This window comes from Lampetra fluviatilis, chromosome 2 (assembly GCF_964198595.1).
Source record: "Lampetra fluviatilis chromosome 2, kcLamFluv1.1, whole genome shotgun sequence".
NCBI classification, from domain to species: domain Eukaryota; kingdom Metazoa; phylum Chordata; class Hyperoartia; order Petromyzontiformes; family Petromyzontidae; genus Lampetra; species Lampetra fluviatilis.
The window spans coordinates 6077532-6092576 of NC_136276.1; the positions used below are offsets into that span (position 1 = coordinate 6077532).

General features: G+C 52.1%; 1 protein-coding gene across 1 annotated transcript in view; it reads left to right on the forward strand.

The window, feature by feature from the left end:
• Positions 1-15045, forward strand: part of CHN1 (chimerin 1) — an 85666-nt gene that overhangs the window by 36018 nt on the left and 34603 nt on the right. Inside the window, exon 2 of the mRNA XM_078866803.1 lies at positions 9096-9134. Within this exon, the coding sequence (XP_078722929.1) occupies positions 9096-9134 (39 nt within the window). The remainder of the gene's footprint in view (positions 1-9095; positions 9135-15045) is intronic.

Consider the following 15045-nt stretch of genomic DNA (forward strand, 5'->3'; position numbering starts at 1 on the left):
GTGGGCTGAGAGTGTGGGCTGAGAGTGTGGGCTGAGAGTGTGGGCTGAGAGTGTGGGCTGAGAGTGTGGGCTGAGAGTGTGGAGTGAGAGTGTGGGCTGAGAGTGTGGGCTGAGAGTGTGGGCTGAGAGTGTGGAGTGAGAGTGTGGGCTGAGAGTGTGGGCTGGGAGTGTGGGCTGGGAGTGTGGAGTGAGAGTGTGGGCTGAGAGTGTGGGCTGAGAGTGTGGGCTGAGAGTGTGGGCTGAGAGTGTGGGCTGGGAGTGTGGGCTGGGAGCGTGGGCTGGGAGCGTGGGCTGAGAGTGTGGGCTGAGAGTGTGGAGTGAGAGTGTGGGCTGAGAGTGTGGAGTGAGAGTGTGGGCTGGGAGTGTGGGCTGGGAGTGAGAGTGTGTGGGCTCTGTCTGTGAAGGGGAGCGGTAATGTCGCGCGCTGCGCTACAAACCCAGCGACCCAAGTTCGATACACGTTCACGGCCAACACCAGTGACGATTATCTGAACCGGTTCTGGTCCTCCCCTAGGTCGACTTAGCCTCAAATACACCACTAGGGAGACAAAGGCGGCCGGGCGTGAAGCTGCCACCCACCCCCTTGTGTGCCATGCCGGCCTTCATAGGTGCTCACTCGCAGCACTTGCCCCCTGAAGTCTGTTAAGGCTATACGGCAGATCTTTGCCTTTGTACTTTGTTCGTGCCTGTGAACCCAGAGTGACTGCGAGATGAAAGAGGCGGTTGCTGATATGAGTTGAGAGCTGCGGCCGCATTCGTTGTGCCTCTGAACAGAGAGTGGCAGCTGTGAAAATAACCCCCAGTATGTATACGCCTCCTTACCCACCACTCGTTGCCACGCTTCGCTGCTGCGTACAGATTTTTTTTTGGAGATGCGCTGCGATTCGGACACGATACAGAAGTGTTCTTCGCTTAATTTTTAGAGCGGGCGTGGCGGGTGGTGAGGCACTTTCGCCGATAAGACATCATCAGTGCGAGAGCCGCCACACCCTTTGAAACCCATTGGGTGTTTGACAGCAGCACGACTGTGATGATGGGGGTGGCAGGGGGTTGTTTTCACATTTGTGTCTTGTCTGGGGGCCGCACGAAAGGCCACTAGTTGGCTGCCAGTGGCCCACGGGCCTTGCAATGAAGAACACTGCTCTACAGCAAATACAACGGGCAGGATTGTTTGCATCGCGTCGCTAATCTGAGGGCGGTGGTGGTGGCTGCCGGCGAACTGAGGATGGCAGGCAACTGTGTCTGCGAGCTCCGAGGGGCGCCTGTGTCTTCTCGGTTGAAAGCGGTGGCCAGGTCTCTGAGACTTGAACAGTGGCGGCCGTGCCTGTGTGTCTGTGTGAGACTTGAACAGTGGTGGCCGTGTCTGTGTGTGAGACTTGAATAGTGGTGGCCGTGTGTGTCTGTGTGTCTGAGACATGAATAGTGGTGGCCATGTCTGTGTGTGTGATACTTGAACAGTAGTTGGTGACCGTGTCTGTGTGTGTGTCTGAGACTTGGACAGTGGTGACCGTGTCTGTGTGTGTGAGACTTGAACAGTGGTGTCTGTGTGTCTGAGACTTGGACAGTGGTGACCGTGTCTGTGTGTGTGAGACTTGAACAGTGGTTGGTGACCGTGTCTGTGTGTGTGTGAGAGACTTGAACAGTGGTGTCTATGTGTGTGAGACTTGGACAGTGGTGGCCGTGTCTGTGTGTGTGTGAGAGACTTGAACAGTGGTGTCTGTGTGTGTGAGACTTGAACAGTGGTGGCCGTGTCTGTGTCTGTGTGTGTGAGACTTGAAAAGTGGTGGCCGCGTCTGTGCACCATGCGCATTTTGCCATTCCACGTGTCCAGGCTCCCGGCTCCTGGGGAGAGTGGGGGGGGGTGATGCTCCCGTAGTCGACGCAAACCCCCCCTGGTGTTTGCGTCGAGCCAACAACATTCCTGAGCCCAGCGTTTGCTCGACGAGGATAAGGAGGAGGATTTAGTCAGGAGGGTGGTCTCCCTTTGTTTAAGCGAGCTCTCCGCCTACTTTGTAAATATTCAAATCCATTTAAGTTTTAAAAAAACCCACATTGATCCCAAATATCAGCCGCACGGCGTACTCGGAACAAGCCCTCCTTCTCTTGCTCCGAACGATGGCCATCGATTACACAATTACCCCTCTGCTATATTTTCGCTTTCGTAAGGTGGAGTGGGAAGGGAAAAGGTGCCCATTTGTTTCCTGGGTCCGTCTTCGTAAGCACACGACCGCCAGCACGGGCCCCTTTAGTTTCACCGCCTGTTTGAATATTTATCGGACACACGCCACCCCGACATTTTAGAGTTAAGCGAACGGGCGCTTTGAAGCGAAGTCGCCTTCGCCAAACGTCAACATTCCCCGCCTCGCCGTCGCTACGGCGCGCAGGTCGTGGCTGCGTTCATTCGGTGCATCGCCTGGGCTTGTGTCAGCGCCGTCCACCTCGGCCCGTATCGCCCTGGAAATGTTCCAAACCTCGTCGGCACTCGGTGACCCAGCGAGACCGAAGCCCGTCGTCGCACGGTGCACGCGTGGGGTTGATGCCCTTGCCCAAGGGGGTCTTGCGAGCCACGGCGGAGGGCAGCGGAGGGCAGCGGAGGGCAGCGAAGTGTGAATTGTTTTGCTCTACTCTACGCGCGCCCCGGCACTGACCAACGTGGTGAAGTATGGTCAAGTAACGAAAACACCGCTGAACCGCACAGTGTGTGGGGGGTGCCCTCATCCGGCATTGGATGGACAGAAGGGGCTGGGGTTGTGCAGCCCTTTAAAGGCACCATTACCTTATCTTTATTGAGACGGGAGAAATCCGATGAGCTGTAAAGCTCTTGTTTACAGATGTCCAGTAGTGGTTGCTGGTTGCCGCTGGCATTTGGTGTGTTGTGCCCGTGTGCATGTGTGTGTGTGGTCGACTCAGCCTCAAATGAGTACCTGATGCGGTGTGCAAACATCACCACTGGGGAGACAAAGGCGGTCGGGCGTGGTGCTGGCCACCCACCCCCTCGTGTACAGTTGCGGCCTTCATAGGTGCTCGCTAACAGCACTTGCCCCTACAGTCTGTCAAGGCTATACGGGGGATTTTTGTCTTTGGTTGCTGTGCGGTGTCTCGGTGTCTGAGCTACACGCCCAGCACCATGGACACCTCCGCCAGCCCGAAACGCGGTCACCGCACCTTCCCTAGCAACAGCGATGGAGGCATTTAATCCCACACGCCGGTTCCCAAGGCAACCACCACAGCACCTCGGAGGGTCAATGTGAGAGAGGTCACGCGGCGTGACGGAATCTCCTGCGCACGAGCAAATCTCCTGCGCACGAGCAAATCTCCTGCGCACGAGCAAATCTCCTGCGCACGAACAGCGGCGGAGCTATCGAGTGCGCAGGCGGTGCAGCTGCACCAGAAACCCACGATGTCGGAGGGGGGGGGGGGCTACGAAGAGGAGGGGGTGGAATTGGACCTGGATCCTCCTGCCCCCCCCCCCCACCAGGTGCCGTGCCATGCCGCTGCTTCCTGCGGCTCTAAACGGGCAGGTCACGGCAGGTCACGGCAGGTCACGGCAGGTCACGACGCAGCACCGACCAAACGAATTGAAGCAATCCTCGTTGGCTCTTTCGGTAAAGTCGCGTAGAGAATGAAATCGAACGATAATCGAACGCGACGTTTCGATTGCAACGTAAGCAACCGTCATCGGGTAAGAATGAATTCGAAAACCAAAACATAGTAAACTTAGAAATATAATGCAATACAACACAGAGAGTCGGCTAACACAGCAGTCAACAACCCCACCTGGTTGATTACGTTCTTCCAAAGATTGCTAAATTTCAGAGAGAGAGACAAAACACAGACCCGGAGACGCATAGACAGAGACAATCATGCACAGAGAAACTCACAGAGACACACACAGACACGAGACACACCAAGACAAAACAATTTTATTTTCTAAGTGACTTTACCGACAGAACCGAGGAGCAATTCCTGCAGTCACGAAAGCCTCTAATCTAGCCTTGAAGCGATCCGGAGGTGAACTTGTGGGTTTGCTGTGTTCACGCAGCAGTATGCCAGAGTCGCCGTGTGACTGAATCACCCCGAGGTCCCATGTGCTGATGACCACCCACGGTGTGAGCGATTAGGCGCCACGGTGGCTGGGAGATGTTAACTCCCTCGCCTGGTATACAGGAGGTCGTGGGTTCGATACCGACCCTCACGTCTGTTGTATATTTGGAGTTTGTGTGTCTCTCTCTCTCTCATCACGGTGGCTAGGAGATGTTAACTCCCTCGCCTGGTATACAGGAGGTCGTGGGTTCGATACCGACCCTCACGTCTGTTGTATATTTGGAGTTTGTGTGTCTCTCTCTCTCTCATCACGGTGGCTAGGAGATGTTAACTCCCTCGCCTGGTATACAGGAGGTCGTGGGTTCGATACCGACCCTCACGTCTGCTGTATATTTGGAGTTTGCGCGTCTCTCTCTATCATCACGGTGGCTAGGAGATGTTAACTCCCTCGCCTGGTATACAAGAGGTCGTGGGTTTGATCTCTCTCGCCGTGGTCACGTGGATTTTTCTCCAGGTCCTCCGGTTTGTTCCCTCCACATTTAGAATCAAGGGGCCGTCCATAAATGACGTCACGCGATTTTGGACGATTTTTGACCCCCCCCCTCGTCACACGGCGTCACAAAAAGTCAGACCCCCCCTCAAATATGACGTCACAAAGCTCTGCCCCCCCCCTCCCAAAATTAAACATGCTTCAAATCGCTTTAAACTATTGTCATTGTAGTGCGCATTTAATGCGGCGCTGCACTCTGATGTTGTAGGAGAAAACGTTTATCAAAAAGTATATTTAATTAAGTAGAACGTGTTGTTTATATTTATTTAAAGTTGCGCATTTTGATGTGACGTCACATTTCTCAACTCCCCCCCCCCCCTCGTCACACATCGTCACAAATGTCTGACCCCCCCCCCTCCCCCAGGTGCGTGACGTCATTTATGGACGGCCCCCATCGTGCTTTTCGAGTATGTGGCTGCTATACATTTCCACGTGATAAACCACTTTGTTGACCTATCATCTGCAGCCAAGTGGCTTCTGAAAGAGGGCTATTTTCGCTCAGTGAGCCTTACCCGGTAACATAATAGTTTATAGTTAAAAAAAAGTTCAATACCTTTACCTTTTCTATATAATCTTTCGATGACGGATTGCAGAGGCCCCTGGTGTCGCGGTGCAGTGCTAGCTGCCGCCAGTGAGTGGCGCAAGACGCGACTGGCGGCAGCTAGCAGGTCGGGTAAAGCAAGGGGGGGGGGGGGGAGGTGTCTTCACGATCGGACGGCTCTGACGCCTGTCTGTGTAGAGCTTCTTTCGCACCGTACGTAGCAAGCCGTGCTAATCGGAGGCGCGGGGGCAAGGGCAACAACCGGATCGCATAAAAGCAGTTCCAGCTTTGCGATCTGGATGATTTGAAAGTGCACAGCTCCAGTGGCTTCCGAATACGGTACCGGAAGGAGGAGCGTTCCAGACGGCCGCAGGAGCGCCTTTTGTTCGCTGGCCAGCCAGAAGCCGCTGCGAGGATGACCGGAGTTCGCGCGGTGGTTGAGGCTCATTGACGAGAGATCGGAAAGGTGTTGCGGTTCATTCCTTAGACGGTCGCCAGGCGCCCACGGCGTTTCGATTGGCAGTGGAATCCAGAAGGATGTCCTCTTCTTGGTTCTTTCGGTAAAGTCACGTAGAAGGGAAATAATAAAATAATAAAAATAAAACTTAATTAAATAATTCTCACGACGTTTCGGCCACAACGCAAGCAGCCTTCAGACGCTGTCTTTCCGACAGACCTGTTCTTCACCTGAGGACGGCTGCTTGCGTTGTGGCCGAAACGTCGTGAGAATTATTGTATTATGTTTTAATTTTATTATTTTATTTTTTCCCTTCTACGTGACTTTACCGAAAGAACCAAGAAGATGAATCCCTGCAGTCACGAAAGCTTTAAATCGAAATTTTATTATGTTTTAATTTTATTATTTAATTTTTTCCCTTCTACGTGACTTTACCGAAAGAACCAAGAAGATGAATCCCTGCAGTCACGAAAGAAGCTTTACATCGAAAGGAGGTCCTCGTGCAATTCTTGTACAATTTCCTTTCCCCTTTGAGGTTTCTTGCATCGTAAACGGAACGTGACGCGGTGAACAAAGGTCGAGTCTGGCTGCAGCGTTCCCTGTGTGCGTGTGTGCAGCACAGTACAAGTATTTTGTCTTTACCCCCTGGAAGCTAATTATCCTAGCAGCGGGGCGAAGTCTGCGAGCTCCAACTCTATGAATCCCGGGCTCAAACGCACGCCCATCATAATAATAATAGTACACCGCAGCCCGTATCTAATCCTTATCATGTGCATAAAGGGATACTAAATAGTTGCCTTCTGTAGCTGTTCTATTCTAAGGCAGCATTAATGGTGAATGTCGTTGACTCTTTTGATTTGTGCTCGTGCACAACTGCCCATGGGGGGGCCCACGTGGTTTTTTTCGTGCGCAGCGGTGGCGAGATGTTAACTACATCGCCTGCTGTACAGGAGGTCGTGGGTTCGATCCCGACCCTGACGCCTGCTGTATACTTGGTGTTTGCGTGCCCCTCTCCCCGTGGTCGTGTGGATTTTTCTCCGGGTCCCCCCCCCCCCCTCCACATTTATAAACTCGCCTTTAGAGTGTTTGGTTGCTATAAATGTCCACGTGATGATCAGTCACTTGGTTAATATTCTTTGGGTCTTTCGGTAAAGTCACAGGCCTGATGACGACCGCTGGTGTTGCGATCGAAACGTCGTAGTTTTTTTTTCTATTTCATTTTTATTAAATTGAACCTATCTACGTGACTTTACCGAAAACATTAAGTCACTAGGTTGAGCCAGGTCGCTTGTGAAATAAAAAAGGATCTTTTTAAGCTTTTTTTCTTCTGCGTAGAAGTGGGCTCCCTCTAGTGGCTATTTTCCCTCCTGCACGACTTAGAAACGCGATCCTGTCCCATGACGTTGTGTGCCGGCCGTGGTGATAAAGTCAAGCCTCGGTTATTTGAGCCTCCCCTTGTAAAGTGGATGTCTAGACCAGTGTAAATGCTATGTTTAAGATGTACACGTTCAAAGAAAAATCACGGCGTCATATGTGAGAAGTTTATTTTCATCCCGCCAACGCAAACTGTAAAAAAAAAGTCACGTCCAAGAATGTGCGCAAAAAAAAAGACAAAACCCGATTGACCGGCTGACGTATTTCATTGCTGAAACCATACTTCACCGCGCTGGTCTGGTGCGGGTTTTTGTTGCAGCGGGGTGCCTCGGACCGTTTCTGATAATCGCTCGCCAAACGATGTCAAACGTGGCCTGGAAATCAAATTGGTGCCACCACCGGGTTGCCGGTGCAGCGCCGCCGCCGCCGCCCCGCCGCGTTGGCATGCCGGCTGCGGTTATTGGCCCTGGTGGTCTGACGGTGTTAAATCGTGCCGGTCGGTGCGCTCGGCAGGGCAGGGCAGGCTGTAACTGTTATGATGTAACTGCAGTTGAATGGAGCGTCAATGGCTGCGGGGCTTTCGGTCCTTTTGTGCCAGTAAATCGGGCGTAATTTACGGAGCAGCACCTTTGTGGTGTGTCGCCACGTACACAAACAGCGACGGTCACGTCCCGTGATTTACTGCGCGTAACGTGCGCGAGTGACTCCGCGCAGACCATTCGCATCGGGTCGTACGTGGTCACTTTTGTCACTGGGGAGAGGCTCCCCCCCCCTCCCCCGACAGCCCCCCCACCTCACCCCCCCCACCCCCTCCCGAGCTGTCCGGCCACCGTAAGCAGGAAAACTGGCCATGGCCCTTCACGATGTTAATGCCTTCACTTGTGTCGACTTTCCTTTCCTGTTTGACTTGGGTGCGTGCCAGTGACACACGCCATAAATCTCTTCTAAGAAACCCGCTTCCTTCCACCGCCGGGGTCCCAGGACTCGGAGGCGGAGTGCGGAGAGCGCCGCCTTCGCTGCCGCTCAGAGGCTCCGCTCCAGGCCGTCTGGATTTGCCGAAAGCTTTCGCGAAGCCGGGGAGTAATGCCGGCCTGAAGGTTTCACTCGACGGATCGTCATTAAGGCGATCGCCCCCCCTCCCCCGTCCCGCCCACGGTCACGCCCGCTTGACAACACAAACATGCGGTGCTAAAAGGAGAAGTTTATATTTTTTCGTTGTTAAATTCATGCAGCCTCTCGCGGGGCAGATGGCGTCCCGCGCTGTCGTGCTCAAACCCCGACGCAGGACCCGTCCAGGTAACGAGCAGGGCTAGCGTTCGCGCGCCTCTTGTCGAAATGCGTTTGCCGGTGCGGCGTGTCCCCCCTTATCTTTTTCATTGCGGCGTAACGTCCGTGTGCGTCGGCGAGGCTGTGCCGCGCGGGGCCGTTCGCGCTCGCTGTTCGCGCTCGCTGTGGGTTCGCGCTCGCTGTGGGTTCGCGCGTGCGTGTGTTTGCGTCGGTGACAGCACAATGGTAGGAAGCGGTGTCTGTGCGCGCGATTCGGCACGGGGGCCCCTCGGCTCCGCTCCGCGCGCCGACGCTCCGCACGAACTCTCCGGCGGTTCGACCTGCCGCTGCCACGCTGGTGCCCCCTGGTGCCGTTTGCGCTCGCGTGGAGTTGGGCCGCGCTGCCCACCCTCTCGGTTTGCATTTTAGTTGGCGAGGCGGACGGTTGTTTTGCGCGTAGCTGCAATGCCGTTGTGGCCGGTTGTCTTAGTTCATCGCGCCACTAACGAAATTCACGCGCTGACGCACGGTTCCCTTTCGTCCGATTGTTGGTGGAAAGTGCGCCGATATCTCTGCCGCCAGTAACGTGGCAAAGTGCTCGGAGGCGGTGATGTGTTTCGGCCGTTTTATCAAAGCGTTGTTTTACATGTTTTGTGTTAATTGTACGTTGTAGCTGTTCGCGTGTTCTCCAGCAATGCCCACCTCAACGTGTGCTTTGCTCTTTGAGTGCCTCAGTCGCCCGACCCCGCGAGTCCACATTGTGTCTGCAGGTAACGTGCGGCGTGTTGTGCAACGGTGAACTTTTGGCCCCCTGCTCAACGCTACGAATAACCAGCGGCTCTCCCCACCTTTGTCTATTGCAGAGAGCGAGGACTACCAGCCGCCCATATGGAAATCCTACCGTGAGTATCTTCACGTTGTTCACTCTGCCACCATCTCATCGCTCACGCCCGTCGACCTTCATTGCCCTGAATTCATGAGCTTTAATACCGCACGGCAAACAACAACATCGGTGTCCTTTTTTCCTTCTGCACATAAACCCGAGCGTGTTTCTTTTGCCAGGAATTCATTATATATATGAAAAAAAATGCGTTCTCACCCACTGTGGTGGGGCTTCAAGCTACGTTCCTGAGGCCAGGATCACTCACCCTGGACCGGTCTCTGTAGACCGGTCTCTGTGTAGACCGGGCATCTCTGGGCGCTGCGGTAGGAGGTGCAGGCTGGGTTACAGATGGTGTAACTTCGCACGGCAATGATGCATCTGGCGCTGCCAAGGCTCGTGTAAGCGTGGGGCGGCCTCCCTGCTCTGTCGATCGTCCTGCCATAGAGTGGCAATTAAAATATCATATTACCGGTCCATCCTAAACCACCGGCAGCACTCTAGAGAGTGTGTGTGTGTGTGATGGATGGTTTTGTCTGAAGCCTTGAATGATTCATAGCTGTTGTAATCAAATAGCCGGTGCCTGGGCGGGCACGTGGTGAGGCGATGCGTCTAGGTTAGCGCTGTGGCCCAGGGCAGCTGTCTGGACACAGGCGAGTGTTCGGCTGGTTCCAGCTGGGGCTGCTGGTGACGTGAGCCGCAAGGGAAAATGGCGACTGAGGGGCGCCCAACACGGGCACCACCACTCTGCTTGCCACGCTCCAATTTCTTGTCGATTGAAACGTACGACAGTGATGAATGGGCAGCGGGACGGATTCATCGATTAAAATCGATTTGTGCGCACACGATATGTGAATTGAACGGATCGTTTACAGCTCGTGATTTAATTGATTTATTATTATTTTCTATTATTATAATTTTTTACCGAAAAAACCTAAGAGTATGAATCCTTGCAGTCACGAAAGCTTGACATCTAGAATTGACACACATTATACGCGATTGTAACTTTAGCCTAAGTAGCACGCGAATGAAACGGAACATTGAGGCACATAGAACTATTGAACTCATTTTTTTATTTTACCACTGAGGTTTCTAGCTCTTTTTTTAGAAGCGACCTGGCCACAATTAATAGCTCAACGAAGTCGATTATCACGTGGAAATGTATAGCAGTCAAATACCCTAAATGCATGTTTATGATTGTGGAGAGATAAACCGGAGGACCCGGAGAGAAATCTACGCCACCACGGGGAGAGAGAGAGAACAAGCAAACTCCAAATACAGGCGTCAGGGCCGGGATCGAACCCACATGCTCCTGTATACCAGGCGAGGTAGTTAACATCTTGCCAAATAGCACAGGCAAGACCGAAACTAATTTAAGCGTGACCCGTGAATTGTTACCTTTGAGTGAATTTCTGGGGGAATTTATCACGTGAGCTACCTGAAAATGAGCCGATTACTCACCTGTCCAGACTTTGTAGATGGATGTCAATGTTGGTACTAGCAAGCACACTTTTTTAAAAATCATTTACTGAGCCAGGAGTTTCGCCTTCTTGACTCACCAGGAACTGTGAACAAATCTATCCTCTATGCAAGTCCTGACAACTGTGAGTGTCAAGGTACTTGGCGTGGCAGCTCTTTATTAGTCCAATCCCAGATGAAAATATAATTGTATGTATGTTGAACTCTTTTGCACCGAACCTAGCCAAACCGTGCTAATCGTAGGTGCGAGGGGAAGGACAACGAACTAAACACAAAAAGCAACCCACGTCGTGTTGGTCATGAGAAGTTGCCTCATCGTACATCACCAGTCGGGATTTGTGAAGGGAGGGCCCAGAACTGGTTCGGCTCTCACTCTCACCGGGAATTGAACTCAGGTGGCCGTGTTCATAGTGTGGTGCACTAATAATACATATTATAACAACAACGTCAGATTTGTTTATAACTAAGTCAGATTTGTTTGTCAGCACCGTCGTTTAGAGCATTGTCAGCCAGAGCAGTAATCGCCCTGTCGTAGAGGCCATGGTTAGGTTGGCAGGTGACCCCCCCCACCCCCCCACGCCCGCACCTCCGATTAGCACGGTTGGCTACGTACGGTGCGAAATAAATTCAACATTCATTCATACTAAAGTTTGGTTAAACTAACCATGAATCACCGCGCCACCACTCCACGCCAGGGCGTTTAACACGGAACCCAGTGGACCCTGTTGCACTTTACACACATTTACGATAGCTATCTTGTGACTAATACAATCCTTATCCATTTCTACCACTCGCACCTACGATTACATGCCTAAGCGAGGTGGGGGTGCCGTTGTACAAACAAACGATAGTTTGCACTCCTACAACGATTAAGAGCAACGGAGAGAATGTTCGCAACAGAATTGTTATTCTGTACAATGCACCCATTGGAATGGGGATTTTTTTGCAATTATTTTCTGTCATCTGTAGTGTGGAAAAGGACATGGCAGACGACGATTCCGTTCCGTACAGCGCACACGACCGCTGCTGCCCTGCACCATTTCACGCCACAGAATCGCAACTCTCCCCAGAGTCACAACCCTGCCACAACGGCCAGCGTGCAGCGGCTGCTCCCTGTGGATCAGAGGTCGCAACCGGGTACCCGATACCCGTACCCTACCCGATACCCGGCTACCCGTACCCGGCCGGGTACGGGTACGGGTAGCCGTTTGCGACCCTGGTGCGGCCGGGTACGGGTACGGGTAAGGAATCAAAACCCGTTTGCGACCTCTGCTGTGTATAATTCACGGGCCCCGTGGCCTCGTCCCACACGAAGTCCAGTGGCGTGTGCGAGCCGGCAGAGGGCCGAGGAGGACCGCGCTGCACGGAGGAGAGGCGCCCGGGCGGAATGATCGCAATCCAAAACCCCCGGAGTCTTCCTGCAACTGCCGCCGCTGCCGCCGCTGCTGCAGCTGTAGCAGGCGTCCACTTGGGGCGGTGTGGTTGCACCCCCCCCTTCTCTTTAAAGTAATCTATGCTGGTTGATGGCCTCAGCCCAGTGTCATCAATGACGACAGCAACATCGCCACCCCCTTCCCTGCCACACAGTTTTCCCCCGTCATACGAAATTCGTTTTTTTACACTTAATTTTGACAAATTCAGGATCTGAGAATGAACAGTATCCGTAATAGAGGTTTTTGGGTTAGATCGCGTAAATATATAAATGTGTCGCTTAAACCCGACACCACCCGACACAGCCAACTAGTAAGGGTTGTCACGTAAACAGAACGTGGCCAATTCGTCACATTTATAAATGTTGTGGTTTGGCTCTCCAACACACCGGTGTGCTGTACTAGTGACGAATTGGCACGTTCTGTTTACGTGACAACCCTTACTAGTTGGTTGTGTCGGTTGTTGGCGGGTTTTAGTGACACATTTATACATTTACGCGATCTAACCCAAAAACCTCTATGATGGATGATATTGGTCGCGAAAGCCGACGTGTTAAAATGAACAGTATCGCTTCGACCGACTGTTGTGTGCCAACAGTCGGCTGGGTTGTAAAGTGCTGCCTGCTCGCGTGGATACGGGGCCACTTGAACAAGACTTCAGAAGTAGTTCTTTGATATCAGCTTCTGTGGGCCTCGCACTGCTTTGCGAGATTTGAATGGTTTTTCCATCTCATGCCACGGCACCGATATCATGGTTGTGATAAAGTGTGTGTGTGTGTGGGGCGGTGGGTGGGGGGTGGATATTATTTATGAAAGTTAAAGCAGTACGTGAAGCAGCGCAAATTGCGTGTTTATAATGAGCATTGCAAGTCAAGAGGGGTGACAGGCTATATAGCAAAGGAACGCGGTAAAAAATAGAACATGCGCAGGAAATTGTAAACGTCGCTCGCAGCAAGTGCTGTGTGCAATACTGTTAAGACTGGCGGGGTCCTGCCATAGCGATGTGGAATTTCCATGTTTGGCCGAACAGTGCCACCGTGCGTGGCCTATGTCCCAGATTTGGCGGAGCAGTGACAGGCTAGCTCATTTTGATGTCTACCATCTGCACAGCACTTCGTTTCCCTCATTGGTTTTTTGCAATGTGAGTTCATTTAAATATTTTCCAGCCCAAGATTTCCTGATGCATTTGATGTGGTAAGCATTTTATGTAATTAAACAAAACAAATCTTCCCATCGGTATATGAAACAAAATGAGACGATTACGAGAGCCTTGACGGAAGGCGCTATCTTAATGTAATTATTATATTATAAACGTGTTCAATAATACGGTAACTTTTTTTGTTAAAGTGTTAGCAGCTTGCACGTACGCTAACGCTAGGTGTACATGTTGGCTTTGCGGGGAGGGGGGGGAATACGTTTTAGTGAAATGCACTGCAGGGCACGGGCACGGGCACACGCAGTCTCGCAGACGCCGTGCTTTATTTAGCATCGCGCCCTGCCCCAGCTGAGCTCCCGATGGAGTTCGCGGAGAAGCGGGATGCTCCAGGCCCTAACGAGCTGACACGTGAGCTGCCGGGAGTGGGGGGGTGGAGAGTTTCGTGCGCAGAGAACACAAAAACACAAAGCGTGAGACATTGCCGGAGCACGGGCCCAGCGGACTGAGCTGCGGAGAAGACGGCGCTCGGGGTTTGGTTGTCATCAAAGAAACAAACTGTTGGGTCCTGTTGTGAAAGTGCGGGCGGCAGCGTTGTAGACGTTGATACTCGTCGTCAAGAGGCAGCGAATGACATCAACTGTGCCCTCACAAATGCCAGACCGGACAGCTACTCAAGACGATACCAACAACAACAACAACAATCGCCATTCGCCACACAGTGGCGGTGACGTCGCCACGGCGCTTGTGCCAGGCTATATGCATTTTGAGGCCACGTGAAGTGTCGAACGCTCGCTGGCAGGAGGTCATGGGACAGACCCAGGTGCCATGGGTTGGCGGACTGAGATGACTGGCAGATGCACCACCCGTGCCCCTTGCTGTGCCAATTTGCTGTGCTTTAGCTGCCCGTCGCCTCTGCACGTTGTTGTGAGCGTTGCTCACTGCCCGCTCACACCGAGTATCAACACACAACCGCTGAACACAACAACCAGATCTTACAGCCAATGAAGCAGCGGTGACGTTCCACAATTATTGGGTTGCGATGAATGATGAAGATGATGATAATAATAACACTAATCATAACGCGCACAACTCTGAGTGGATTAAAGTTTGACTCGGGGGTACGGAAATAATCGTGCACACGGAATTCCACGTGACCCAAACACACACACTTCCCCATTGGGGTATTGTTTCATAGTTAATCTTTTAATCTTTGAAAACATTGCAAGAAAATATTGCACACGCTTACAGGGAAAGTTCGCAGAATGTCTGCGTGCGCTCACTTTGTCGTGCGATTGTTTGTTCGTTATTTATGGTCGACTTTCGTAAATTTCCCCGGGCTTCTGAGCGGCTAATTAAAAATCCTTCGTAATTCTCAATGGAATGCTTTTTTTTTATCCCCACCAAATAATGAGCTTCGCGCTTATTTAATATCCGCGGTGTGCGTGAGTTGTAAGTGCCCGGCATCACGTTTCAATTAATGAAACGCGGTTTTCAAAATCTTAAAAGCAGCGTGGCCAGAGAGTGCAAATCATAAATACAACGACAACAAAATAAAAGACAAAGCGGAATTTACGTTCCAAAAAGAGTTAAGATTGTCACTGGAACACAAAACATCTATTCTACAGGGCATCATTACAAAAATTATCGCGTTACATGAATTAATTTAGCGGCGGAACAGCATAAACTGTAATTCTTCCGTTTTATGTCTGTCTGGAGTGGAAGGCTCACATGCACAGGGGCTTTATAAACGGGGCAATAAAATTTTACTCTCCTTTAACTTTCACGCCACAGATGCATTTTGCCAATTATGCTCGCGTGCTTTAATCACTTCCGCTCTCCCGCTGTCACGGTGCCGTGCTGCGTGCCGT